At 38.1% G+C, this 24699-nt stretch overlaps 1 protein-coding gene across 1 annotated transcript in view; it reads left to right on the forward strand.

Moving 5' to 3' along the window:
- Positions 1-24699, forward strand: part of CNTNAP4 (contactin associated protein family member 4) — a 268262-nt gene that overhangs the window by 199971 nt on the left and 43592 nt on the right. Inside the window, exons 14-16 of the mRNA XM_043898095.1 lie at positions 3436-3592; positions 8530-8657; positions 23513-23683. Of these exons, the coding sequence (XP_043754030.1) occupies positions 3436-3592; positions 8530-8657; positions 23513-23683 (456 nt within the window). The remainder of the gene's footprint in view (positions 1-3435; positions 3593-8529; positions 8658-23512; positions 23684-24699) is intronic.

Genomic DNA, 24699 nt, shown 5'->3' on the forward strand with positions numbered 1-24699 from the left:
CACGGAGACGCTATCGCCTGAAGGAAGGAGCAGGGTCAGCTACCCTGAGCTTTGCTCACAGCCGTGGTTGTCTCTGGCGTCTCCTCCGGGCCTCGGTCGGAGGCCTGCACGGCACCGGCCTCCTTCTCCTCCTCGGTGAATGCGCAGTGTTTGCCCTCCTAAAGGGCAAGCGGCACATTAGTTTGTGTTTATCATGGGAAAGAGCTAATAAAAATACGACGCCGTTTTCTGAAAGTGACTCTTCCGTGTGACTCTTCCACGGATTGTTGACAAGTTACCCTCTGGGTATAACTGAAAATTAGAGCAGCCTGCTGGAAACATGGCTTTTTTCCCCATCAGCTCAAATAGGAGTCAGAAAACCTTGTTTAACTCTTTCTCATTCTACCTTTAATAACCAGTCTGCTCCTAAATCCAGGTTCTACTCTCTGTTTTCTCCCTTGGAACGTCTCATGATGTGAGACTGTCTCGAGTCCCTCCAGGTCTGCCTCTGTGTAAGCCTTAATGACCTGATACATGAAGCTATTGCAAGACCTTTCCTACTGGCCTCTCAACTGGCCATCAGTCCTTATCTCCTACCCACCCAACACAGCATCCAAAAGATTACTCTGTGTAAAGAAAACTAACCTTTAAGAGACACTGCTTCCATCAGGACCCTGTACTGTTGAAGCAGCTCTGATGTCCTCCTTGCTCCTCTGTCCAATACAGACTCTTCTGTCGAGACACCTCCCCGCCTCCAGGTGGCGGGTGGGGTAACACATATAAAGTGAAATGAAGTGAGCTTCCCTCCTGGCTCAGATGGTAAAGTGTCTGCCTGCAATGCAGGAGACCTGGGTTTGACCCCTGGGTTGAGAAGATCCCCTGGAGAAGGAAATGGCAACCTACTCCAGTACTCTTGCCTGGAAAATCCCATGGACTGAGGAGCTACAGTCCATGGGGTCGCAAAGAGTCGGACACGACTGAGCGACTTCACTTCACTCACCTCTTTCCAGCTCTCCAGTGCATCATGCTTACAGTGATCCTACCAGTTTAGTATTCAACTGATGGTTTATTGCTAGTGAATATCTGTCTTGGAATTCTATTAAAAAAAATAGATAAGCAAGTATGGAAGTGTAGTCTAAGAGGAAAATAGAAAGTCACTCAGTTGTGGCTGACTCTTTGTGATCCCATGAACAAAGAATACTGGAGAGGGTAACATTTTCCTTCTTCAGGGTATCTTTCCAACCCAGGAATTGAACCCAGGTCCCCGTATTGCAGGCAGATTCTTTACCAGCTGAGCCACAAGGGAAACCCTTCTAAGAGGAAAGAGAACCATAAATACAGAAGAGTAAATGAATGTGATGAAACAAAATGGAACTAAGTTGCTTGACTAGAGAAGAAAGAAAAGGAAAGACAATCGTCAGAGTCACAAATGAGTCAAACTCCAAAAGAACCAGAAAACGAAATCCCCAAGAATGTTAGTGAGCTGAGCCCCACACGGCGACGAGGGGGTGGCCCTAAGTGTGAAGGTGTTCCCTGCCATCAGGGCTGGTGGTGCCGCACATCTTGCTCTGAGGCTCCCCAGGTGTTTCAGCCAGGCTTGGGAGCCACTGGCGAAGAGGATAGTCAACTCTAGAAGGCTGTAGAACTGGGGTTGGGGGTAACCATTGAATACACAGATTTTCTTCAGGTCCATGACCCTAGAATCCATATAGAATGGATTTGAGGTGGAAAAGAGGGAACAGTTTGGATTTTGAGGTGGTTAATAAGGAATGTATGGGAAAGATCAGGAAGGTGGTGTGAGGCAAGTTAAATTTACAGTTTCAAATCTTGAAACTATAGCAGCACCAAGCAATAATGGTGCTGTGATTGTGGATGAATAAAGTTGAAATGTTTGTGAAACATTCCAGCAAGGTATGGGTCCTCCAGCTCAGCACACGGGAAGGGTGGTCAGTGTGAATACTCAAGCCATTTGGAATTTTATTCATAACTACGGGAGTAGAAGTGATCCACTGTCATCCCTGATATTTTATCATTTTAATTTCTACTTTAAATTTTTCTAATGCTTTTAAGAATTCTTTCTTATATAAATTCTTTAGGACACTTCAGTAAGACTAAGGAAATCAGAGGTATTTGGTATCTTTAAAACAGTCAGTGGTTTCTACTTCATAGGGAAGATAGCAAATTTAGATGTGAAAAGACTATTCAGTATTTAAGAATAATGATTTATTTTTTAAAAATCTATAACCACATAATGTTTTAAGCAGTATGTCGAAATAGATCTATTAAATGTTTCAAGTAGGTTTTGCCTTCAGTTGATGAGGTAATCATTCAGTTAAAGAGGATGAAGGCTGTTGATATTGAGTAGTACATTAACACAAGCCTCCAACAGCTCCTTGACTTCTTGGCATAGTGCACAAGAATGTATAGTAATGCTGAGTCAGAAGTTATCTGCATTAGCACAGATCCAATGTAATAGTAAGATTTAATGAGCACTGGCATTTGTAAGCAAGGGAGAAATTAGTAAAAGTAAGGCTAATGGCCACAACTTGAAAGGTTTGAAAGTCAATGGAAAAATGATCGTGCACCTTTGAGGAGCCGACTGATTGGATGTCACCTCCTTCTCTCGCCCTGACTCTCCAGTGACTGTGATTTTCCCCCTCTAACTTGTTTTTCCCCTAAGACAGATTACCTGCAGACCATATCTAAATATTCCGTCTATTCGTTGCTCTAGCTTCTTGACATCATTTTAGTCTTAGCTCTGTGAAGGAGCTGGTAACTGAACATTCATCATAGAAAGAAATGCATTTGGTTGAGGGAAACTTTGTTTTTGAGTGTCGTATTTGCTTTGAGCATAAAGATCTTTCAGTGTTATTTCTGTAGTCTCTGAAGAAGTAGCCAAGCCTGTAAACAGAAGAAAAAATATATACTTTCGAATATATCTTGAATCATAGTGAGGGAGTGCCATACCATGCCTAAACAGCGAGTTTATCTTTAGTCAATAAGTATATTGAGATAAATCACTGACTTTACACAGCATTTCATAATGTTCTAATAGGCATTTTATGTTCTCAGATCAATTTTGTTTCTCATATGTTAAATACCGTGGATTATAATTTGATGCCTTCTTGTTTCAAAAAATTATTTTTAAGGAGATGGCATGTGTGAACTCACAATATGTTTTATTTTTTACTATTATGCCTGAATTAAATAGAAACTGCTGGTTTCTTTTCTACTCAAAGAAAAATATATCAAATCATTTAAGCTTAAATAATGAAAAATTTTTTTAAAGCTTTCTTAAGAAAATACCATCAGTTATGAAGTTTGGAATATCATTACATCAAACCAGTCTTCTCTCCTTTCATTCTTTTTAATGATTTGGTAAGGAAGGGAATTATACTGGGATGGAAGGTCATGGGTTATAAAGCAGATGTCGTTTTTCTCACCTTTATTTTTCAGATGGAACCCCTCTGAGCTGGTGGGTTGGAAGAACCAATGAAACACAAACTTACTGGGGAGGTTCTTTGCCTGATCCTCAGAAATGTACCTGTGGATTGGAGGGGAACTGCGTTGATTCTCAGTATTACTGCAACTGTGACGCTGACCGGAATGAATGGTGATTTTTATGATTTCCTTATGCAAAATCGAGTTTATTATTAATTTTTTTAAATGAATCACTGCCACATATATAGGTAGGTAGATACTGAAAAACTTAGTACAGTGAAGAAATTAGATAAAGGTATGTTTTGATGAAATGTATTACAACTAATCTGATTTCTAGATGGGAAGATCATGATCTCTTTATTTGAATTTTGTGGTAATAAAGCATGGGTCATGCACCTTTTATTTTTGTAATATGATGAAACAGAGGCATCTGTTTCATGCTTGCTTTTCATTTTGAGTCAATTATCATTATCTTTGAAATTAAGTATAATTAAGAATTATATTCTCAAAACATAGTTACATAAATAAGTTAAAATTTACATAAATTATATTTAAATAAATATATTTAGTTACTAACATATCTCTTCAGTAGTCTTGCCTATAAACCTTTAAATATGTAAGCTTAGACTTTCCCCCAATTACTTAAACACGTAGCCCTTTTATTTTCTTAAAGGATGCACTATACTATGAAAAACTGATATTCTGTTTATCATATTTTGAAAAAGGAAATCTATAATATTTAGATTTTATATTGAACACGAAATATTTTATTTATTCATTTGACATCACATTTATTCATTTGAAAAATATCAAAGACTGTGTTATATCAAAAATCAAATTATTTTATGCCTCTAAAGGAGGCATCTGTATGGAGAAATTATTGTACTTTTATTGTTATGTGTTCAGCATGAAGAACATTGTCTCTCTTACTTAAAGTCCGGTTTCTCAAAATTTCTACTAGTTTTGGAAAATACTTTTTTCTTCTCGCTGCCTTCACACACACACACACACACACACAAATGCCCACAGTATATTTTAAAATGTGAATAAAAAAATTTTTTTAATTAATCTAATCACCAATAGGCTTCCCAGGTGGCTCAGTGGTAGAGAATCTACCTGCCAATGCAGGAGATGTGGGTTCAGTCCTAGGGTCAGGAAGATTGCCTGGAGAAGGAAATGGCAGTCCATTCCAGTATTCTTGCCTGGGAAAGCCCATGGACAGAGGAGCCTGGCGGGCTACAGTCCATGGGGTCACTAAAGACATGACGTAGCAACTAAACAGCAACATCAGTCACCAATAACTCTCCTGTCTCTGCATGACATTTTATTCATCAAAAATAATTTTTAAAAATAAGATTTTGAAACTTTTCATATTAAACTCTGCTTATGCTTAAGTAGCTTGTGTAGAACTAACCTAATCCCAAATAACATTTATAATCCCAGGAAAACTATTTATTAAAAACACCTACTTGAAGCAAGGAGAGATAAGAAAGCCTTCCTCAGCCATCAATGCAAAGAAATAGAGGAAAACAATAGAATGGGAAAGACTAGAGGTCTCTTCAAGAAAATTAGAGATACCAAGGGAATATTTCATGCAAAGATGGTTTCGATAAAGGACAGAAATGGTATGGACCTAACAAAAGCAGAAGATATTAAAAAGAGGTGGCAAGAATAAACAGAAGAACTGTACAAAAAAGATCTTCACGACCCAGATAACCACGATGGTGTGATCACTCACCTAGAGCCAGACATCCTGGAATGTGAAGTCAAGTGGGCCTCAGAAAGCATCACTACGAACAAAGCTAATGGAGGTGATGGAATTCCAGTTGAGCTATTTCAAATCCTAAAAGATGATGCTGTGAAAGTGCTGCACTCAGTAGGCCAGCAAATTTGGAGAAAACAGCAATGGCCACAGGACTGGAAAAGGTCAGTTTTCATTACAATCCCCAAGAAAGGCAATGCCAAAAAATGCTCAAACTACCACACAATTGCACTCATCTCACATGCTAGTAAAATAATCCTCAAAATTCTCCAAGCCAGGCTTCAGCAATACGTGAACTGTGAACTTCCAGATGTTCTAGCTGTTTTTAGAAAAGGCAGAGGAACAAGAGATCAAATTGCCAACATCTGCTGGATCATCGAAAAAGCAAGACAGTTCCAGAAAAATATCTATTTCTGCTTTCTGCTTTATTGACTATGCCAAAGCCTTCGACTGTGTGGATCACAGTAAACTGTGGAAAATTCTGAAAGAGATGGGAATTCCAGGCCACCTGACCTGCCTCCTGAGAAACCTGTATGCAGGTCAGGAGAAGCAACAGTTAGAACTGGACATGGAACAACAGACTGGTTCCAAATAGGAAAAGGAGTACGTCAAGGCTGTATATTGTCACCCTGCTTATTTAACTTCTATGCAGAGTACATCTTGAGAAATGCTGGACTGGAAGAAGCACAAGCTGGAATCAAGATTGCTGGGAGAAATGTCAATAACCTCAGATATGCAGATGACACCACCCTTATGGCAGAAAGTGAAGAATTAAAGAGCCTCTTGATGAAAGTGAAAGAGGAGAGGGAAAAAGTTGGCTTAAAGCTCAACATTCAGAAAACTAAGATCACGGCACCCAGTCCCATCACTTCATGGCAAATAGATGGGGAAACAGTGGCTGACATTATTTTGGAGTTCTCCAAATTACTGCAGATAGTGATTGTAGCCGTGAAATTAAGAGACGCTAACTCCTTGGAAGGAAAGTTATGAGCAACCTACACAGCATCTTAAAAAGCAGAGACATTACTTTGCCAACAAAGGTCCGTCTAGTCAAAGCTATGGTTTTTCCAGTGGTCATGTATGGATGTGAGAGTTGGACTATAAAGAAAGCTGAGCGCCAGAGAATTAATGCTTTTGAACTGTGGTGTTGGAGAAGACTCTTGAGAGTCCCTTGGACTGTAAGGAGATCCAACCAATCCATCCTAAAGGCGATTAGTCCTGGGTGTTCATTAGAGGGACTGATGCTGAAGCTGAAACTCCAATACTTTGGCTACCTGATGTGAAGAGATGACTCATTTGAATAGACCCTGATGCTGGGAAAGATTGAGGGCATGGGGAGAAGGGGACAACAGAGGGTGAGATGGCTGGATGGGATCATCGACTCAATGGACATGGGTTTGGGTAGACTCCGGGAGTTGGTGATGGACATTTTAGAATAGAAAAGTGCAGCATCTGAGGTTAAATATTCATGGCATAGGTTTCAACTCTTATGGGAGTTAGCAAAAGAAATCTTCAGTAAACCTGAAGACAGACCAGTAGAAATCATTCAATCTGAAGAACACAGGAAAAAAAAAAAATTGGAAGAAAAATTGACAGACCCTTTGTGGCTTGTGGGAAAATATCTATGATTTAACAGGCAAGAAATTGGAGTCCCAGAATGGCAGGAAATAAAATGAGGCAAAAGTATATATCGTTTGATGAAACCATGGCTGAAAATCTCTCAAATTTGCTTAATAAACGTCTCTGGAAGCAAGCCCCCGAGATGGCCCCCGATTATACACACTGCCTGTTATTCACACCACTGTGTAATTTCCTTCTCTTGTATGTTGCATGGACCTTGTGACTTGCTTTTAAAGAATAGCATATGATAAAATGACGAGATGTCACTTCAGAGACTGAGTTACAAAAGACCATGACTTATAACATGCTTGAAATTCACTCTCTGCATCTCCTAGCCTTCTTGTTTGATTCAGCAGCCTGCCATGTTGTGAGCTGTTGTGGACAAAGAATCGAGGGTCGCCCTCAACCAACAGCTGGTAAATACCCAAGGCTCTCAGTTCAGTGCCCAGAAGAGGTAGGATAGCCAATAGCACAGGAGTGAGCCTTCCCCACCCAAGCACTGATTTGACTGCAATCCTTGCCAACACTTTGAGTGTAGCCTTGAGAGAGACGCTGAACCAGAGGGTCGTAAAGCAGAATAATCACACATTATATAAAAGGTCTTAAGTCACCACTTTGTTTTAGGGGATAATTTGTTATGCATTAGTATCAGCAGATAACTAATACAACTTCATTGATGTTTTGAAAGTAGCCAGTTTGGGTGAGTCTGGTGGAACACCTTCCACACAGAGAAATCAGGATGCAAATGAAGGTGACCTCCCATCAGAAGACAATGAAATGACACCTTTCGCAGGGAAAGAGGAGGCAGTGTCGACCTAGACTTTTACAGAGGACAAAAATACATTTCACAAATGAAAGTAAAATAAAGTCCTGTTCAGATTAAACGAATGCAGAGAGAATTTGTTGTCAGCAGAACTGTACCGTAAGAAATAGTGATAGAAATTCTTCAGGCTAAACAGACCGTTTAAAACAGATCTTCAGGCGGGAATGAAGGGCACTGGGAATCATGAATAAGTCAGTAAATGGAAAAAGCAGTGTTTAAATTTTTCTCTTGATTAAATAAATTAAAATTCACTATTTAATTGTATTATAAAGTTTGTAGCATCTGGATTTAAAATATATTGCAACTGTGGCATAAAGAACAGGTGTTTGTGTAGGGAAGGGTGTTAAAAATTATCCCATAGTAAGCTTGTGACATTTTAAGTAATACAACATAAAATCTAAGTAGACTGTGATGAATTAAGGATGCGTCTTATAATCTATGAAGCAAATATTAAAATAAAATAAGCAGATATGTGGCTAAAGAGTGACTGAAAAAATAAAATTGAATACCAAAAGAAATATGGAGTAAACCAAGAGGAGGCATGATAGAGGGAGCAGAAATACAAGATGTCCTGTGGGGGGAAAAAATAAGAAATAAATACCAAAATGATAGATCTAAAAATGCACTATCAATCATTACATTAAATGGCAATGGGTTAACCACCTCATTTAAAAGGCAAAAAATGGCCAACAGAACTTAAAACCGCCAGCTATATTCCAACTGCAAGGAACACTAAAATGCTGCCCTGTTTTTTCATCCTCAGAGGAGCAATTTGATCCTGACTCTTTTCTGTGTACCCATTTACTCAGAACATCTTGGCTTTGAAATGCAATAAGGACTATTGTTTACTCTCTAACTATGTTAATCAGAGTAATTTAAGAAGCTTGTTGTTACTGTCTTTCAGGACCAACGACACTGGGTTCCTTTCTTATAAAGAACATCTGCCGGTGACTAAGATTGTGATCACAGACACTGGGCGGCCGCATTCAGAAGCAGCTTACAGGCTGGGGCCTCTGCTGTGCCGCGGAGACAGTAAGTGGTTCCTCAACCTGTCTGAGGAAAGAGGTGTCACCTAAGAGCCACGTTGCCACGTAATAACTAGTCAGACTTCTCTTTTGAAAACCCATAAGCAGTGTCTGAAATAATCCCCCTTGTCAGTCAACAGAGTGCCCCTATAGAATGGAAAGCCCTGGAATGAATGCCGGGACAGCAGGCCTTAAGACTCCAAAGAAAGAGCCCACAAAGCATCTCTGTTTGGCTGGTTCATAAATTCATTCCCTCCTTCCTCAGTGTCTACATGCCTTTATCCGTATAGGAACACCTCAGTGCTGCATAACATTATTAAGGATGTATGGTGAGTTTTCTACTGTTGGGCCTGGGGTGAAATTAGAACATCAGGAAAATCAAAGTCAGTTTAATCAAACATATTTGAACTTTCATTCTCTCTTTCCACCACCCCCCCCCCCCCCCAGTTTGTGTGTGTGTTCTTACTCTCAATCAGTGGGACCTGCTGTTTTGTATATTCAATATATGAATACTCTGAACCAGAATTTTTTAATTAAAATATAGTGTCACAGAAAATACATATTTTCAGCAGAGAATGAAATGAGCATATGTGGCCATTTATAACCTCTCTGAAGTCAGTTAGGTTCGAGATTGATTCATTACTTTTTTATGCTTTTAGTTACTTCCAGAACTTAACATGCAAATAGAAGAAATATCTATTTACCTTAAAAGTATATCCTGAAATGAAGGTTTATTCCAGAGGCTCAACAGAGAAAGAGTTGATCTGACAATGCGTTGGATTTATGGAGATGCATAGCGGAAGTTGCTTAACTAAAAAGCAAAGATGATACTGGCCTATAAAAAGGTGTATGTACATTGTAAAAAAAAAATGACCCGCCATTATACCTACCATCCCTAATCTTTATCATCTCAACTTCCTGGTCTGCCAGTAGGCCTTACACAGTCACTTGAAGATGACATAGGATATTTCATGGAGGGAAAAGTTATGTGCAAAGAGATGAGGTTGTAAACGCAGGCTGCATCCAGAGAAGTGCAATGATTTTGCGTGACAATGGAGAAATTGTTCTATTCATCACATGCGCTCCTCACAGCTGGCTCTGATCTGAACGCTGTAGGGGCTCAGGCCGGCTTCCCCGTTTACCACCATCCCTGGGGAATTGTTCTGCTTTGACTGAGGTCAGTGCCGACTCAATTCCTTAGGGGTTCTTTCTTGCAGACTTCCCGTCTTAAACTTGAGCACACAGCATCTTTTCACTCAGAGCAGAGCTCCTCCTTCCCAGGCGACTCGCTCCCTTAGGGGATATTTGGCAATATGTGGAGACATTTCTGGCTGTCGCAACTGCTACTGGATCCAGAGGGAGCGGCCAGGAATGCTGTGAATATCCTGCAATGCTTAAGACAGCCCTCCACCTCAGAGCGTATCTGGTCCAGGAGGTCTGTGGTGTGAGGCTGAGAAACCAAGCATTCAGCTGTTACGAGAATGGGGGTACAGGGGGAGGCTCACAATATTAGAACAAGGATTAAAAATAGCGTAAGTGTTTGGAGACCTGCGGGTTAACCTCGGACATTAAGAGTCACTGAGTTTTCCCTGGCCTTCCTGTCCACCATGTCTACCTAGGGGTTGGGTCTCATCCTCACATGAATTCACAGAGCATTTTCTGCATAAAGGACCCTGTCTGAAGAGCAGCAGTGTCAGAGTAATGAATGCCCCCCATTTTCTCTGTGTGGGTAGCCTGCACCCCTGAAGGTGCAAAGCCCTAGACACATTTTTTTTTTTCCCTTTCCAAATGAGATAAACAGGGCATATGTAGGGCTTCTAGATACGGAATCATGCAAAGTGGGCCTTATAAGCAGAGGAAAGTTATGTGAAAGTTATCCTGAAGGCGTCAGGGTTGGAACACTAATTAGGACTGGGATATTTTAAGACTGAGAACTGGCTTAGTTTTCATGATCCAGGAAAGTGACTTTTGAGTGTAAGGCAAGGACAATAACGAAGGCTTGAACTAGGCAATGGTTGGCATGGGGCTTAGATAAGGGGCTCAATCAGGGAGGTAAATTCAATACGATTTGGGGTGAGGGTGGCAGAGTATGAAGATGACCGCCAGGTTTCTGACTTGAGTAAAGCTGGTGGCACCATTTGTTGAATCAGTAAGAATGATTCATGAGACACAGAATTCTTAGATTTTCTTTGAACAGAAAAATGGAAAGATGAAAAAAAAAGTAGTATCTTGGTCTTATCACACAAACCAGGGATGTTGACATTTTCATATCTAGCCATGTTTTTCTAGGAAAGAAAAAACAACCCAGAAGCCTTGAGAAAGCAGGATGAGTAAACAAAAATAAGTGAGACCCACAGGTACCAGATGCTAGCTGGCCCCTAATTCCAAGTCTTTATTTTCATTTTTTAAAATGTGGATGGGTATAAAATTTTGTGTTACTACTAGTATTATTGTTTAATGTCAGAAGTCACAGAGAACATTGTTAGACATTTTACCAAAAGCACAGAAGATATGAATGATAAAGTCCCCTTTTTTAAAGTTGTTCTGCAGATATGAAACTTCATAAATATTGTTGACCTAAAGAATTTGTGAATATGAAAATAAGTTTTTTGAAAAAAATATGTGAAAAGTAAATGGCAGAATTCAACATCCTATTTATAAAAATTAAGGAAACTAGGAACTTAACTTCCTCAGTATTTTAAAAGACATTTGTGAAAATCTAAAAATCTGACGCTTTATCCTGAATTGTCACAGACTTAATGCTTCCTCTCTGAGATCAGGATCTAGACAAAGGTGTCTGTTCTCACCAATCCTATTCAGTATCATACTGTGGGTCCTAGCACACGTAGTAAGTAAAGAAGAGGAATTCAAGGCTTATAGATTAGAAAGGAAGAAATAACATGTCTCCATTTATAGATGACATAGTTTTCTAGGTAGACAATTGTAATAGGATGCAAGTTCAATATTCAAAAACAAATTATGTCTCTATATGCTAGTAATGAAAAATTGAAATTTTAAAAGTACCTTTTATAGCAGAATTAGAATCAATTTGCAAAAACAAAAACAGAAGAATTTCAACCATACGTCAAACTGCATACCAAAAATAATTCAAATTAATCATAAACTTAAATGTAAACCCACAAACTATAAAACTTCTCTAAGAAAATATGGAAGAAAATCTTAGTGACTTTGGGTTAAGCAAAGGTTTTTTAGATACAGCATCAAGAGCATAATCCATAAATTTTTAAATGATAAATTGAGGTTCATCATAATTAAAAACTGCTTTTAAAATGACATTGTTTAAAAAATGGGAAGAAGAATCACACATGGGGAAAATATGTTTGCAAAGTACATATCTGATAGAGGCTAGGATCCAGAATATTTGAAGAACTTTCTAACAGTGCAATTAAAAAAAATTCAGATTAACAAATGGGCAAATGATTTGCACATACATTTTGTTAGATAAAATACACAGATTTCAAAGAAGCACATAAAAAGATTTTCAATATTAGTCATTAGGGAAATGTACTACATTTAACACCAAAATAAGATACTGGTATATAGCTATCAGAATGGCTGACATTGTAAAAATATAATAAAACAAAAAAAACCTGACAATATCAACTGCTGAGAATATAGAGCAGCTGGAATTCCTCGTGCATTGCTGGTGCCAAGTGCAAAATGGCACTGTCACTTTGGCAATTTTTTATAAATCTAAACACACATTTACTATAAGATCCAGCAATCCAACTCCTAGGTATTTGCAGAAGAGAAATGAAATATCTGTATGCACAGGTTTATATTGACTTTATGCATAGTCTTCTAAAACTGGAAACCACCCAAATGTCAGTGGTTTAATGAATAAACCAGTGGTTTAATGAATAAGCCAGTGAATAAACATTCCATTTACTGTGGTGTACCTATGCTGTACACCAGATGGAATATTACTAAACAGTAAAAAGAAATGAACTTCTGATACACACCAGCAACAAAGATGAATCTTCAATGCATGATACTGACTAATAGAAGCCCAGCTTAAAAGGCTATGTGCTGGATCATTTGATTTCTAAGATATTCTGGAAAAAGCAAAATCATAGGAACAGAAAAAAGATCTCTTTTGCCAATCGCTTTAAGGCAAGAGGAATTTTGCAAAAGAGAACAGGTAAAGGAGATGTTCTATATCTTGAGTGTTATGGTAACTTATGTGACTTGAAGCATTTGTCAAAATTCCTAGAGCAATTACACAGAATTAGTCAGTTTTATTCTATGTAAATTATTCTCAGTATATCTGACTCAAAAAAAAAAACCCTAAAAATCACAACCCACAACTGAACATTAAAAATAGTACAAATAGTTATTGTTGCTTAATTTTTAAAGACTTTATTTTAAAAATAAATTTACAATGAAATGAAGAGGAAATTACAGAGATTTTTCATTTATTTCCTGTCCTCACATATGTATAACCTGTCCCATTAGCAGTATCACTCACCAAAATGGTACTTTTTTTTAAAGCAAAAATGAAGGTTGCTTAATTTTAAAGTTGGGTCATTAAAAAAATATCAATAGTTAAACTTGTAAGACATAAAAACTAGTATAGATTTTAGTAACATGGGTATTCTCCAGGATACTCCTAGGATCCTACTGAATATGTTTCTGACTTTTACTAACCTTGGAGACAGGATCAAAGGAGCAAATCATGGAAAAACATCTGGGTCTACAGTTAAGAGAAAGGTGATAACTAGGAGGGTTTGTGTAGGTATTTTCCTTTCTGCTCTCCCAGGAGAAGTGGGACCATCTTCATTTGTGGAGTGCCATCATAAGTCTGCCCTCTGATGCCCTCTCTCAGCACCTACCGTCTTACTTGGGTTTCTCTTACCTTGGAGGTGAGGTATCTCTTCATGGCCACTCCAGCAAAGCGCAGTCACCCCTCCTTACCTTGGATGTGGGGTAACTCTTCTCGGCTGGAGTACGTCAAGGCTGTATATTGTCACCCTACTTATTTAACTTCTATGCAGAGTACATCACGAGAAATGCACAGCTGGAGGAAGCTCAAGTGGGAATCAAGATTGCCGGGAGAAACATCAATAACCTCAGATATGCAGATGATACCACCCTTATGGCAGAAACCTCGGATATGCAGATGACACCACCCTTATGGCAGAAAGAGCCTCTTGATGAAAGTGAAAGAGGAGAGTGAAAAAGTTGGCTTAAAGCTCAACATTCGGAAAACTAAGATCATGGCATCCGGTCCCATCACTTCATGGCAAACAGATGGGGAAACAGTGGAAACAGTGGCTAACTATTTTTTTGGGCTCCAAAATCACTGCGGATGGTGATTGCAGCCATGAAATTAAAAGACGCTTACTCCTTGGAAGGAAAGTTATGACCAACCTAGATAGCATATTAAAATGCAGAGACATTAGTTTGCCAACAAAGGTCCGTCTAGTCAAGGCTATGGTTTTTCCAGTGGTCATGTATGGATGTGAGAGTTGGACTATAAAGAAAGCTGAGTGCCGAAGAATTGATGCTTTTGAACTGTGGTGTTGGAGAAGACTCTTGAGAGTCCCTTGAACTGCAAGGAGATCCAACCAGTCCATCCTAAAGGAGATCAGTCCTGGGTGTTCATTGGAGGGACTGATGGTGAAGCTGAAACTCCAATACTTTGGCCACCTGATGCGGAGAGCTGACTCATTGGAAAAGACCCTGATGCTGGGAAAGATTGAGGGCATGGGGAGAAGGGGACGACAGAGGGTGAGATGGCTGGATGGGATCACCGACACAATGGACATGGGTTTGGGGGGACTCTGGGAGTTGGTGATGGACAGGGAGGCCTGGCGTGCTGCAGTTCATGGGGTAGCAAAGAGTCGAACACGACTGAGCGACTGAACTGAACTGATCATAAGTCTTCTAGACCAGTACTTCTTCAACCTCAGCATGTGTTAAAAATTACCTAGAGAGCATGCCAATTGCACTTGTGTTATCTTTAGCACCCTCACCTCACACTAAGGAGAAAGAGTAGAAGTCTAGTATTGACCCACAGAGTTAAGTGATGTTTTGACATAAATCAGGAAGATACCTGCATGGACCTTCCCCTATTTCTGCAGGTCCTTCAGCACAAAGAAAATTCATCAACCACTGACGGCATCTAGCATCATTTTCTCTTCACTTGCCTTCTTTCCTTCATCTATGAAACACCCCCAATCCTTTTACTGAAACCATTCACACCCTTTCTCCACGAAGCCTTCCACTGGTCTCTAGAGGGCTTATTCCTACACTTTCAAAGAATGTTGAGTAAATTATGAAGATATACTTCTTGTTCTGGCTTTTAATTATTTCTGAGCCTCTCAAGAGCAGGTCCATTCCTCATTTATTATTGTATCTTGACACCTAGTACATTACCTGTTACATGAAAGATAATCAATAAATAGCAGTTTATGAAGGAATAAGAATGATCCATCATATACAGCTCGAGAAACCTATAGCTTGTGAATTATTCATGAGAGACAGGAGTAAGTTTTTGATTGTACTTATTAAATGATATGCAAATATATTTTAATTAAAGGAGTTTTGATTACATTTTGAAATACATTCTGTTCTTAAAAAAATCACATACTACAAAGGACATCTAGTTCCATCCTGAGCCATTTGTCATTCATGTACGTGGGCTTGAGACAGTGAAAGTGCTTTCAAATAAGCACATGATTTTACTTAATTATTTTGATTTTCACTCTTCTAATGGTACAGTGCTTTTATAAAACTGAAACACTGTCTACTTCTTGGAGAAAAAATATTTTGTGACTTACTTTGCTTTTTGTTTTCTGTTCTTTTCTATGTTATGAGCTAGTCATTGACATTCAAGAAACTTCCCAAATGTGGGAGAACAAACATTCTTTGTAACACTTTTTAAAGATTTCCATTTTTTGAGACTGGGAATCTTGATAATTCTCAGGACTACAATAATATTGTCTTGTGACAAGTTTCTACACATACATACCTTTATTTGTTGTTTTACTTTTAAGCATTAATGATAGTTGATATGAAGTCATAAAATCTTAAGATATACATATATGTCAAAGAAAAGACTATAGTAATCACCAAGAGTCACACAATTCAGAAATAGTGACTAGTACGAGTGAGCATTATTCCAGACATTTCTAAATATCGCTACTGCGGGGTTTCCCAACCTCGGCCCTCTTGCCATTGGGCTGTGATTCCTTGTGACGGTTGGGGGCTGTCCTGTCCTTTGTGGGACATTTAGCAGTATCCTTGGACCCTACCCACTAGAGGCCAGAAGCATCCTCCCCAGTTGTGACAACAAAGTATGTCTCCAGAAATTGCCAAATGTTTCCTGGGGTCCAGAATAACCCCAGGTTAAGAGGCACTATTCTAGATAGAGGAATAGAAAAAGAGATTCAGAAATAAGTTGATTTATTAACTTTTTGAACTGAAACTGACAGAGAAAGAAGAAACAAATTGAAGCCACAGGGATTGATTTATATTAGTTATATACCTAATAAACATGTATTCAGTGTACATGATCATGGCTAACTTAAACTTTATAAAAGTTTTAAAGGTTATAGAGTCACTAGGTTTTCTATTAAAGTCTTTTGTATTCTAGACAGCATTGATCTATTCTAAAAAATATGAAAATTAGCACATATCTGTCCTCTCCTCTTCTTTTTCTCCCCCCACCTCCCAATTTTTGCTAGTTTTGCTATTATTTGTATGGTTGTCTATTTTTGAATACTAACCACTGGTCCTGTCATCAGAGGCCCTCTATTCATGAATGAATTTTTTTCTTTTTCTTCTTGGATGAATTGCATTTTCAGGTAATGATATTTTCTTTGTTTTTTCCCTCTAGAAAGACTCAAGCGTGTTGCATTTCCTGAGCTGGCACACGCTTGAGAATGTTGGTTGCCTCTGAACTCTAAGATGAAGTTGGCTGGTTTAATTTTATGTTGTTTTTTGGTAACAGCTTTATTGAGATACAGTCCATGTGCCCTGTAATTCACCTATTTGAAGTGTACAATCTAATGGTGTTTCGGTATATTAAATGGAGTTGTATAACCATCACCACAAGCAATTGTAGAGCATTTTCATACCCCACAAAGAAACTTGTACCTGTTAGCACACTTCCCATTTTCCCCAAACTCCCACTCCAACCTTAGTCAACCAGGCATCTACTCTTTATCTCTGCAGACTTACTGATTCTGGACATTTCATACAAGTAAAAACACAGAATGTGGGATCTTTGCAATTGGCTTCTTTCACCTAGCATCACATTGGCAAAGTTTATCCATACTGTAGATTAGATCAAATGTTCTTTATTTTTTAAGACCTAGTCGTTCCTTCGTATGAATACACCACATTTTGATCATCTACTAATCAGTTGTTGGCCATTTGTGTTGGTTCCACTTTTTGTCTATTATGAATAATGTTGCTGTGAACATCCGTGTCTAAGTGTGTTTTTTTTGGACATGTATGTTTCCACTTCTTAGGAGTATACATTTAGGAGTGGAACTTCTGGAGTATAAGGTAACCCTGTGTTTAACCTTATAAGAAAGTGATGTAATGTTTTTGAGTCACATTTTGTGACTCTTCAGCAGTTTATACATAATATCCTACTGGACTTGCACTAAGAGATTCAGTCAGCCTTGTCTTTTCTAGCTTTTTAACGTGTCTTTTGATGGACACCTTTTGATTCATATTTCGTTATGAATTGATGTTCTATTTTTACTTTTCACCAAAGAGCTTGTATGTGCTTTACTCTCAGAATTCTTGCAAATTTGGTAAGACTTACCTGTTACCTTAATACTTAAAAAAAAAAAAGTTAGGCTCCCTACATTTTCTTTCAGAAATTTGTAGACAGTGCTCCTTTATCTTCTGATTTTTAATGTTGCTATGGGAAATTCTGACTTTTCCAGCTTGAGATGATTTGCTTTTTCTGACTGGATTATCGAAGGAATAGTTAACCTCACAGGTCAGTAACTTAACAACGCAATGTGTGTGCTGCTGCTTTCTCCTAAAACAGGATATGTTGTGGTAAAAGGTATGCCTGCATTTTATAATCTGTTTCAGGAGTTGTGAGCCTGATCTCGATTTCTGTTCTCAGTAATTATGTGACAAGGCAGTATTTTTTTTAAGCTCTTTGACATTTGAATTTTTCTACTAATTTTGTGAAATGTATTTCTTCTCAGTTAATTCATTGCGTTGAAAGTTCATGTCTAATCAAGACACCCTCAGAACTTACATGGTTTGAAAAGATTGTTCTAAGTTTCTTGTTCTAAGAAACCCTTGTCATTGAAATTAGTTTCTTCATTTTGCCTGCATCGACTTGTTCAGCTGTCTGAGAAATCACAGCTGCCCAGAATGCATTAAATAATCAAAGGTGCATGTAGGCAATAAATAACTTTGCAGAAGTTGTATTCTTAGACTGGAAAAAGATATTGACTAGTGATTTGGTTAATTTCTCTTCCGTTTGACAGAGTCCTGTTCCATTTGGCAGACTACATATAAACCATTAAAAAGAATGAGGATCAATTCCATTTTAACTGATAATCATATAATATAATTTTGCAAGCTCCACTTTCTCTGGTAACCCTTCAACATTAGTAAATTCTTTTTATTTTTTAAGTCTTGAGTTTTATCATATTTTCTTTCCTTGAGCTTCCTTTATCTCATTTTGTTAAAGTTTCTCCACCTTGTTACCCTCTCCTCTCTTCTTGCTTTTTCTCTTTCTTCTGTCTCTCTTCTGTCTCCCCTCTTTACCTTCCTTTATTAGCTTGTGCATCATACACCTTTCAGAATGGTTAAAATTAAAAAAAAAAAATTAGTGACAACACAAATTCTGCTCAGAATGTGGAGAAACTGATCACTCATACATGCTGCTGGGAATGTAAATTGATACAGCAACTCTGGACATTTTTGGCAGTTTGAAAAAAAAAAAAAGCATGCAACTCTCATTAGAATCACTGATTATACCCCTTGGCATTTATCCCAGAGAACTGAAGACTTATTTGTATAAAAACCTGCAGAAGGATGCTCATAGCAACTTGATTTGTAATGACTGAAAACTGGAGCCAACCCATATGTCTTTCAGCAAGCACATAGTTAAATAAATTGCGGAGCATCCGTGCCATGCCACACTACTCAGCAGTAACAAGGAATGAACTATGGACATACACAACAAGCCAGGTGAATCTTAAGATATAATTACGAGTGAAAAAATTATCAGTCTCAAAAGACTACATGCTGTACACCTTTATTTGTAGAGGGTTCCTCAAATGACGGTGGAGAACAGATTAGTGGTTGCTTGGGGTTAGAGAGGGCCTGAGGGCAGGATGGAAGAGAGTGTGCCTTTAAGAGTGAAGCATATGTACCACAGCTTCCTTATCCATTCGTCTGCTGATGGGCATCTAGGTTGCTTTCATGTCCTGGCTATTATAAACAGTGGTGCAATGAACACTGGGGTGCACATGTCTCTTTCAGATCTGGTTTCCTTGGTGTAGCATCGAAACATGTATGTTATCAAGAGTGAAACAGATCACCAGCCCAGGTTGGATGCATGAGACAAGTGATCAGGGCTGGTGCACTGGGAAGACCCAGAGGGATGGGGTGGGGAGGGAGGCGGGAGGGGGGATTGGGATGGGGAATACATGTAAATCCATGGCTGATTCATGTCAATGTATGGCAAAAACCGCTACAATATTGTAAAGTGATTAGCCTCCAACTAATAAAAGTAAATGGGGAAAAAAAAAAAAAAAGTGAAGCATAGTGATGAAAATGTTCCACGTAAGTATATCCATGCCAATGCCCTGGTCATGATATTGGACCACAGTCTTGCAAGATATAATCATTGGGAGAAATTAGGTAAAGGGTACACAGAATGTTTATTATTTCCTACAACTCCATGAAAATCTATGGTTATCTCAAAATAAAAATTTTCATTAAAGAAACCCATATTTTGAGCTTTTTTAAAACGATTAAGTGTTCAGAAAGATTCCTTTGACTAGTAAATTATCCCTTGCCTTAGCATTTCTGTATTTTCATTTTAATTTATTCGCTTTTAAGAAAGGTAGTGTTACCAAACTCATCAAGTTGTATACCCTAAATATGTACAGCTTTTTACATGTCAGTCATATCTCATATAAGTGGTTTTTGAAAAAGGAAGAGAGAAAGAAGGAAAGGAGGTGTTAGCATGTCATGCAGTTTGATTTTAAAAGTAAAACATAGTGTCTTAAAAAATGATTTGTCAAAATATTGTCCTTTTTTAAAACATCTTTATTGAAATGTAATTCATATACTGTGTAATTCACCATATAAAGTGAACTATTCAGTGACTGTTAGTGTATTCATAGCATTGTGTAACCATTTCCACAGTGAATTTTAGAACATTTTCATTACCCGAGAAAGAATTCTAGGCCTCTTAGCCTCTGTCATCTTTCAGTTTTCCATCTTCCCAGCCAACTAATCTACTTTCTGTCTCTATAAATATATTTGCTTTTTCAAAGAGAATCAGTGTCATTAATAAATGATATAAATAAAAGTTTGGTAAAACAGATGTTTAAAAAATTAATTGTAATCTTAATATTCTACTAAGTTAATTTTCCCCCATGGGCTCTTTTTACCTTATGTATAGAATTAAATACTGGGTACATCTTTCTTTTCTATGTAAAAAAATATATGAATCCTATTATTCATGAAATTTGTTTTGAATTCTAGAAAGTTAATAAGTGGTATACCTGAAGGAATCTTTCCATATCTCTAGTACCCTATAATGAATATAATTGAGACTATAGTAATTATTATTTAATTATTATTTACTTAAAGTAATACATTTTTACATATAGGTGATTCCAGAATTCTGTGTAGAGTTCCCTGTGCTGTATAGTAGGTCTTTGTTGACTATCTGTTTTATGAACAGTAATATGCATACGTCAGGTCTTCCCTAGTAGCTCAGGTGATAAAGAATCCACCTGCAATGCAGGAAACCCGGTTTTGATCCCTGGGTCAGGAAGATCCCCTGGAGAAGGGAATGGCAACCCACTTCAACATTCTTGCCTAGAGAATTCCATGGACAGTGGAGTCTGGCAGGCTACAGTCCATGGGGTCACAAAGAGTTGGACATGACTGAGTGACTAACACACACACATGTCAATCCCAAACTCCTAATTTATCCTCCCTGCCCTCCACTTTTCCCATTTGGTAACCATAAGTTCGTTTTCTGTGTCTGTGAGTCCATTTATATTTTGCAGATAAATTCATTTGTATCATATTTTCATATTCCACGTGTAAGGCTCATATGATAACTGTCTTTGTCTGAATTAACTCACTTGGTATGATAATCTCTAGGTTCATCTGTGTTGCTGCAGGTGACGTTTTGTTGGCACGACAAAGAGCATTCACACAGTAGGCGTTTGCATTCAGGTCTGCTGCAGGCATAGCCTAGGGATTTTTAAACCACCCCAGCCTTGAAATCCTCTCGAAAGACCTGCCTCTTCTGCTGCCTCGTGCCTGCTGGGCTCTGCTCCGCCTCCTCTTTCCTGCCCCTTCTTTCTCTGAGGCAACCCACATCCTCCCCGGTGCTTCTTGGCACAGTCTGTAAAGAGCTGAGCTGTCAAATGTCAATAACGTTATTTGATCACGGAAATATTGACCTTGGCTTTCTTTATAATTGTTGTGGATTAGGAGTAATTTCTTAATTCAGTTAAATGTTCTTAGGTTTTTACCTACTGTGAGTCTGTAAAATAAGGTTTGCTAACTAGACAAACGAGGTACTGTGTGTGTGAGAGTGCTTAAACTACCTAAGATAATAAATTGTTTTCACTACTATAGAAGCATTCATTGTAAAGATAGCAACAATTCAAAGAATTTGTTCCTCTATTTGAACCAGTTCCCTGAATGATGCTCTATTGGGTTAGTTGTGATTTTAAAATGAAGTCAATGGAATATTATATTCTCATAGTAATATTATCTAATTCAGACCTTCAAGTAATTCTGAGTGTTGCTCTTAGCAATCAGTCCAAAAGAGCAAGATTTAATAATATTCCATAATTTAAAGTTACAGCTTTATATTAATGTTTATACATTTCAGCAGACAGACATTTAATTCCTTCTAAAAATAGATCAGGTAAGAACTGTTAAGAAACCAGCGTGTTATTAACCCTGGCTTGATATTTTGCATTTTCTTGCTCTCTTTCCTAGAAAGTAAAATGTCTAGGCATATAAATAGCTGTAAAATGGAAATAAGGGCAAAGTTTGACATACTCAGAAAATACACAGTTTCCCTTGGCTGTAGGGAGAAAAAAGTCCCTTTGAGTGTATTCTCAACTGAATAAACTCAGCTCTAAAATTGTCCACATATGAGCTGGGGATTGACTTTTGAATCAGGTTCATAGGAAATACAGAAAAAATACAATAGATGTAAACACTGTCTGGATCCAGAATTTATAGAAAAGAAATGACAATCTTAAGGAATAAATAGAAGCCAAGTCAAGTTTGTGACTTTAACTCTAACTTCCTTTCTGTTCTCTACTAGCATAATGAATCGTTGTTTTGAAATTCCTGTGTTCTAACTTCAGAGGATCAATAAGTCTTTCTTCCAGGAAGGTGATTTAGTCGAATTTTATTCAGTGTTGTGAGTACATATGAAGGCAGTTGCTTAAAACTCAAGATGTATATCTCTTTTTGATGTGTTGACAACTTGCATAGTTCATTGCTCCAATAATACTTCTCATCAACTACATGTATCCAGTTGGATTTCACGCCTGTCACTTCATGCCACTGCATGTGTATTTTTTTCCCCATATTTTCTGCTATGTAAGACCCAGAATATTTTTTTCAAAAGAAAACTTGTAGATAACCAAAAAAAAAAAAAAGTGGCAAACTGAAGAAGTTGTATTTCTGTATGACAGAAATTATAATTAACTATATGCTCCCCTGGTGGCTTAGAGGGTAAAGCGTCCACCTGCAATGCAGGAGACCCGGGTTCAATCCCTGAGTCAGGAAGATCCCCTGGAGAAGGAAATGGCAACCCACTCCAGTACTCTTGCCTGGAAAATCCCATGGACGGAGGAGCGTGGGAGGCTGCAGTCCATGGGTCACAAAGAGTCGGACACGACTGAGCGACTTCACTTTCACTATATAGTCCACATAATTTTTTGCAGATGTCTTAGTATACTTCAGTTTTGAAACACTTTCACCTTCTTACTTTGAGCATTTAAAATTTTTTGAGAACCTTTTTCCTCACTGTTACAAGCAGAGTAAAAGATAATTTAGGATGAAAAGAGCATTTTCTCTTTGAGACTATCAGCATAGCACAGAGTAGGTAGTGTCTTGATCTTTAATTAGATGAGAATATTTTTACTGCCAGTCTCAGTTTAAAAAAATCACAAAGTTTGTTAATGAAAACAGTTTGTTGAGGGTGTAGCTCTGTAAAACATGTATTGGGAGTGTTAGAACGAAAAACACTTTGAGCTTCTGAAGAGTTTTTGTTATTTAAAGTAATGCAGGTGTTTCAATTTTCAAATTATAAAAAAAACTGTCTATTAATGCGTGGCAGATCTTACCGTAGTGCTTCGGCATTTAGGCTGTGGAGTTTTTCCTTCATGTGAAATATGACTTGCAGACCTTTAGTGTGGTCATCATTCCTGTCCCGTGTTGGAAGGAACCCAGAATTCCAATCCTTGTAAAATCTTTCATTGTATTTTCATGTTTTGCATCCTGTATAATTAACAGACAAAAGAAAAGCAGGTTTGTATAAATGAGCAATATTTTAATAGTAAAACTGCAAAAAATAGAAAATGTAGTTATGTCATTTATGAATTTGTTTCCATTCTTATTTTTTCCTTAAAAATAAAACAGAGTTATTTTGGAATTCAGCGTCCTTCAATACCGAGGCATCCTACCTCCATTTTCCTACTTTCCATGGAGAGCTGAGTGCAGATGTGGCTTTCTTCTTCAAGACAACAGCGTCATCTGGGGTGTTTTTAGAGAACCTGGGGATTACCGATTTCATACGGATAGAGCTACGCTGTAAGTTGTCTTTTCCTTAGATGTCTGTGGAATTCTATTTAGGAGTAATGAGTGTGTGCAGTCGTGCCCGACTCTGTACCTCGTGGACTGTAGCCCCCCAGGTTCCTCTGTCATGGGATTTTCCAGGCAAGAGTACTGGAGTGGGTAGCCATTTCCTATTCCAGGGGTTTGGGAGTAAATTCTATAACTAATTTTTAAAATACTGTGTTTCTACGTTATCAACTGAATCTTTTCATTGTGTCCTTTGGGGGAAAAAATATATTAAGATAGCATTTTTTTGCAAGAAAATTATTTAATATTTAACATGTGATAATTTGGGGAAATTATTAGTATTCTCTAGAACCAACTTTAAAAGTCTTTTAAATTCAGAAAAATTAAACATTTTTTAAAAATCCAAATACTCAGTTTAAAAATTAATTAGATCAACCAGCCATATTGTTTTGATATCCTCTTCAGTTCAGTTCAGTCGCTCAGTCATGTCCGACTCTTTGTGACCCCATGAATCGCAGACCGCCAGGCCCCCCTGTCCATCACTAACTCCCGGAGTTTACTCTAACTTAGGTCCATTGAGTCAGTGATGACATCCAACCATCTTATCCTCTGTTGTCCCCTTCTGCTCCTGCCCCCAATCCCTCCCAGCATCAGGGTCTATTCCAATGAGTCAACTCTCTGTATCCGGTGGCCAAAGTATTGGAGTTTCAGCTTCAACATCAGTCCTTCCAATGAACACCTAGGACTGACCTCCTTTAGGATGGACTGGTTGGATCTCCTTGCAGCCCAAGGGACTCTCAAGAGTCTTCTCCAACACCACAGTTCAAAAGCATCAATTCTTCGGCGCTCAGCTTTCTTCACAGTCCAACTCTCACATCCATACATGACCACTGGAAAAACCATAGCCTAGACTAGATGGACCTTTGTTGGCATGGTAATGTCTCTGCTTTTTAATATGCTATCTAGGTTGGTCATAACTTTCCTTCCAAGGAGTAAGTGTCTTTTAATTTCATGGCTGCAATCAC

This window comes from Cervus elaphus, chromosome 4 (assembly GCF_910594005.1).
Source record: "Cervus elaphus chromosome 4, mCerEla1.1, whole genome shotgun sequence".
NCBI classification, from domain to species: domain Eukaryota; kingdom Metazoa; phylum Chordata; class Mammalia; order Artiodactyla; family Cervidae; genus Cervus; species Cervus elaphus.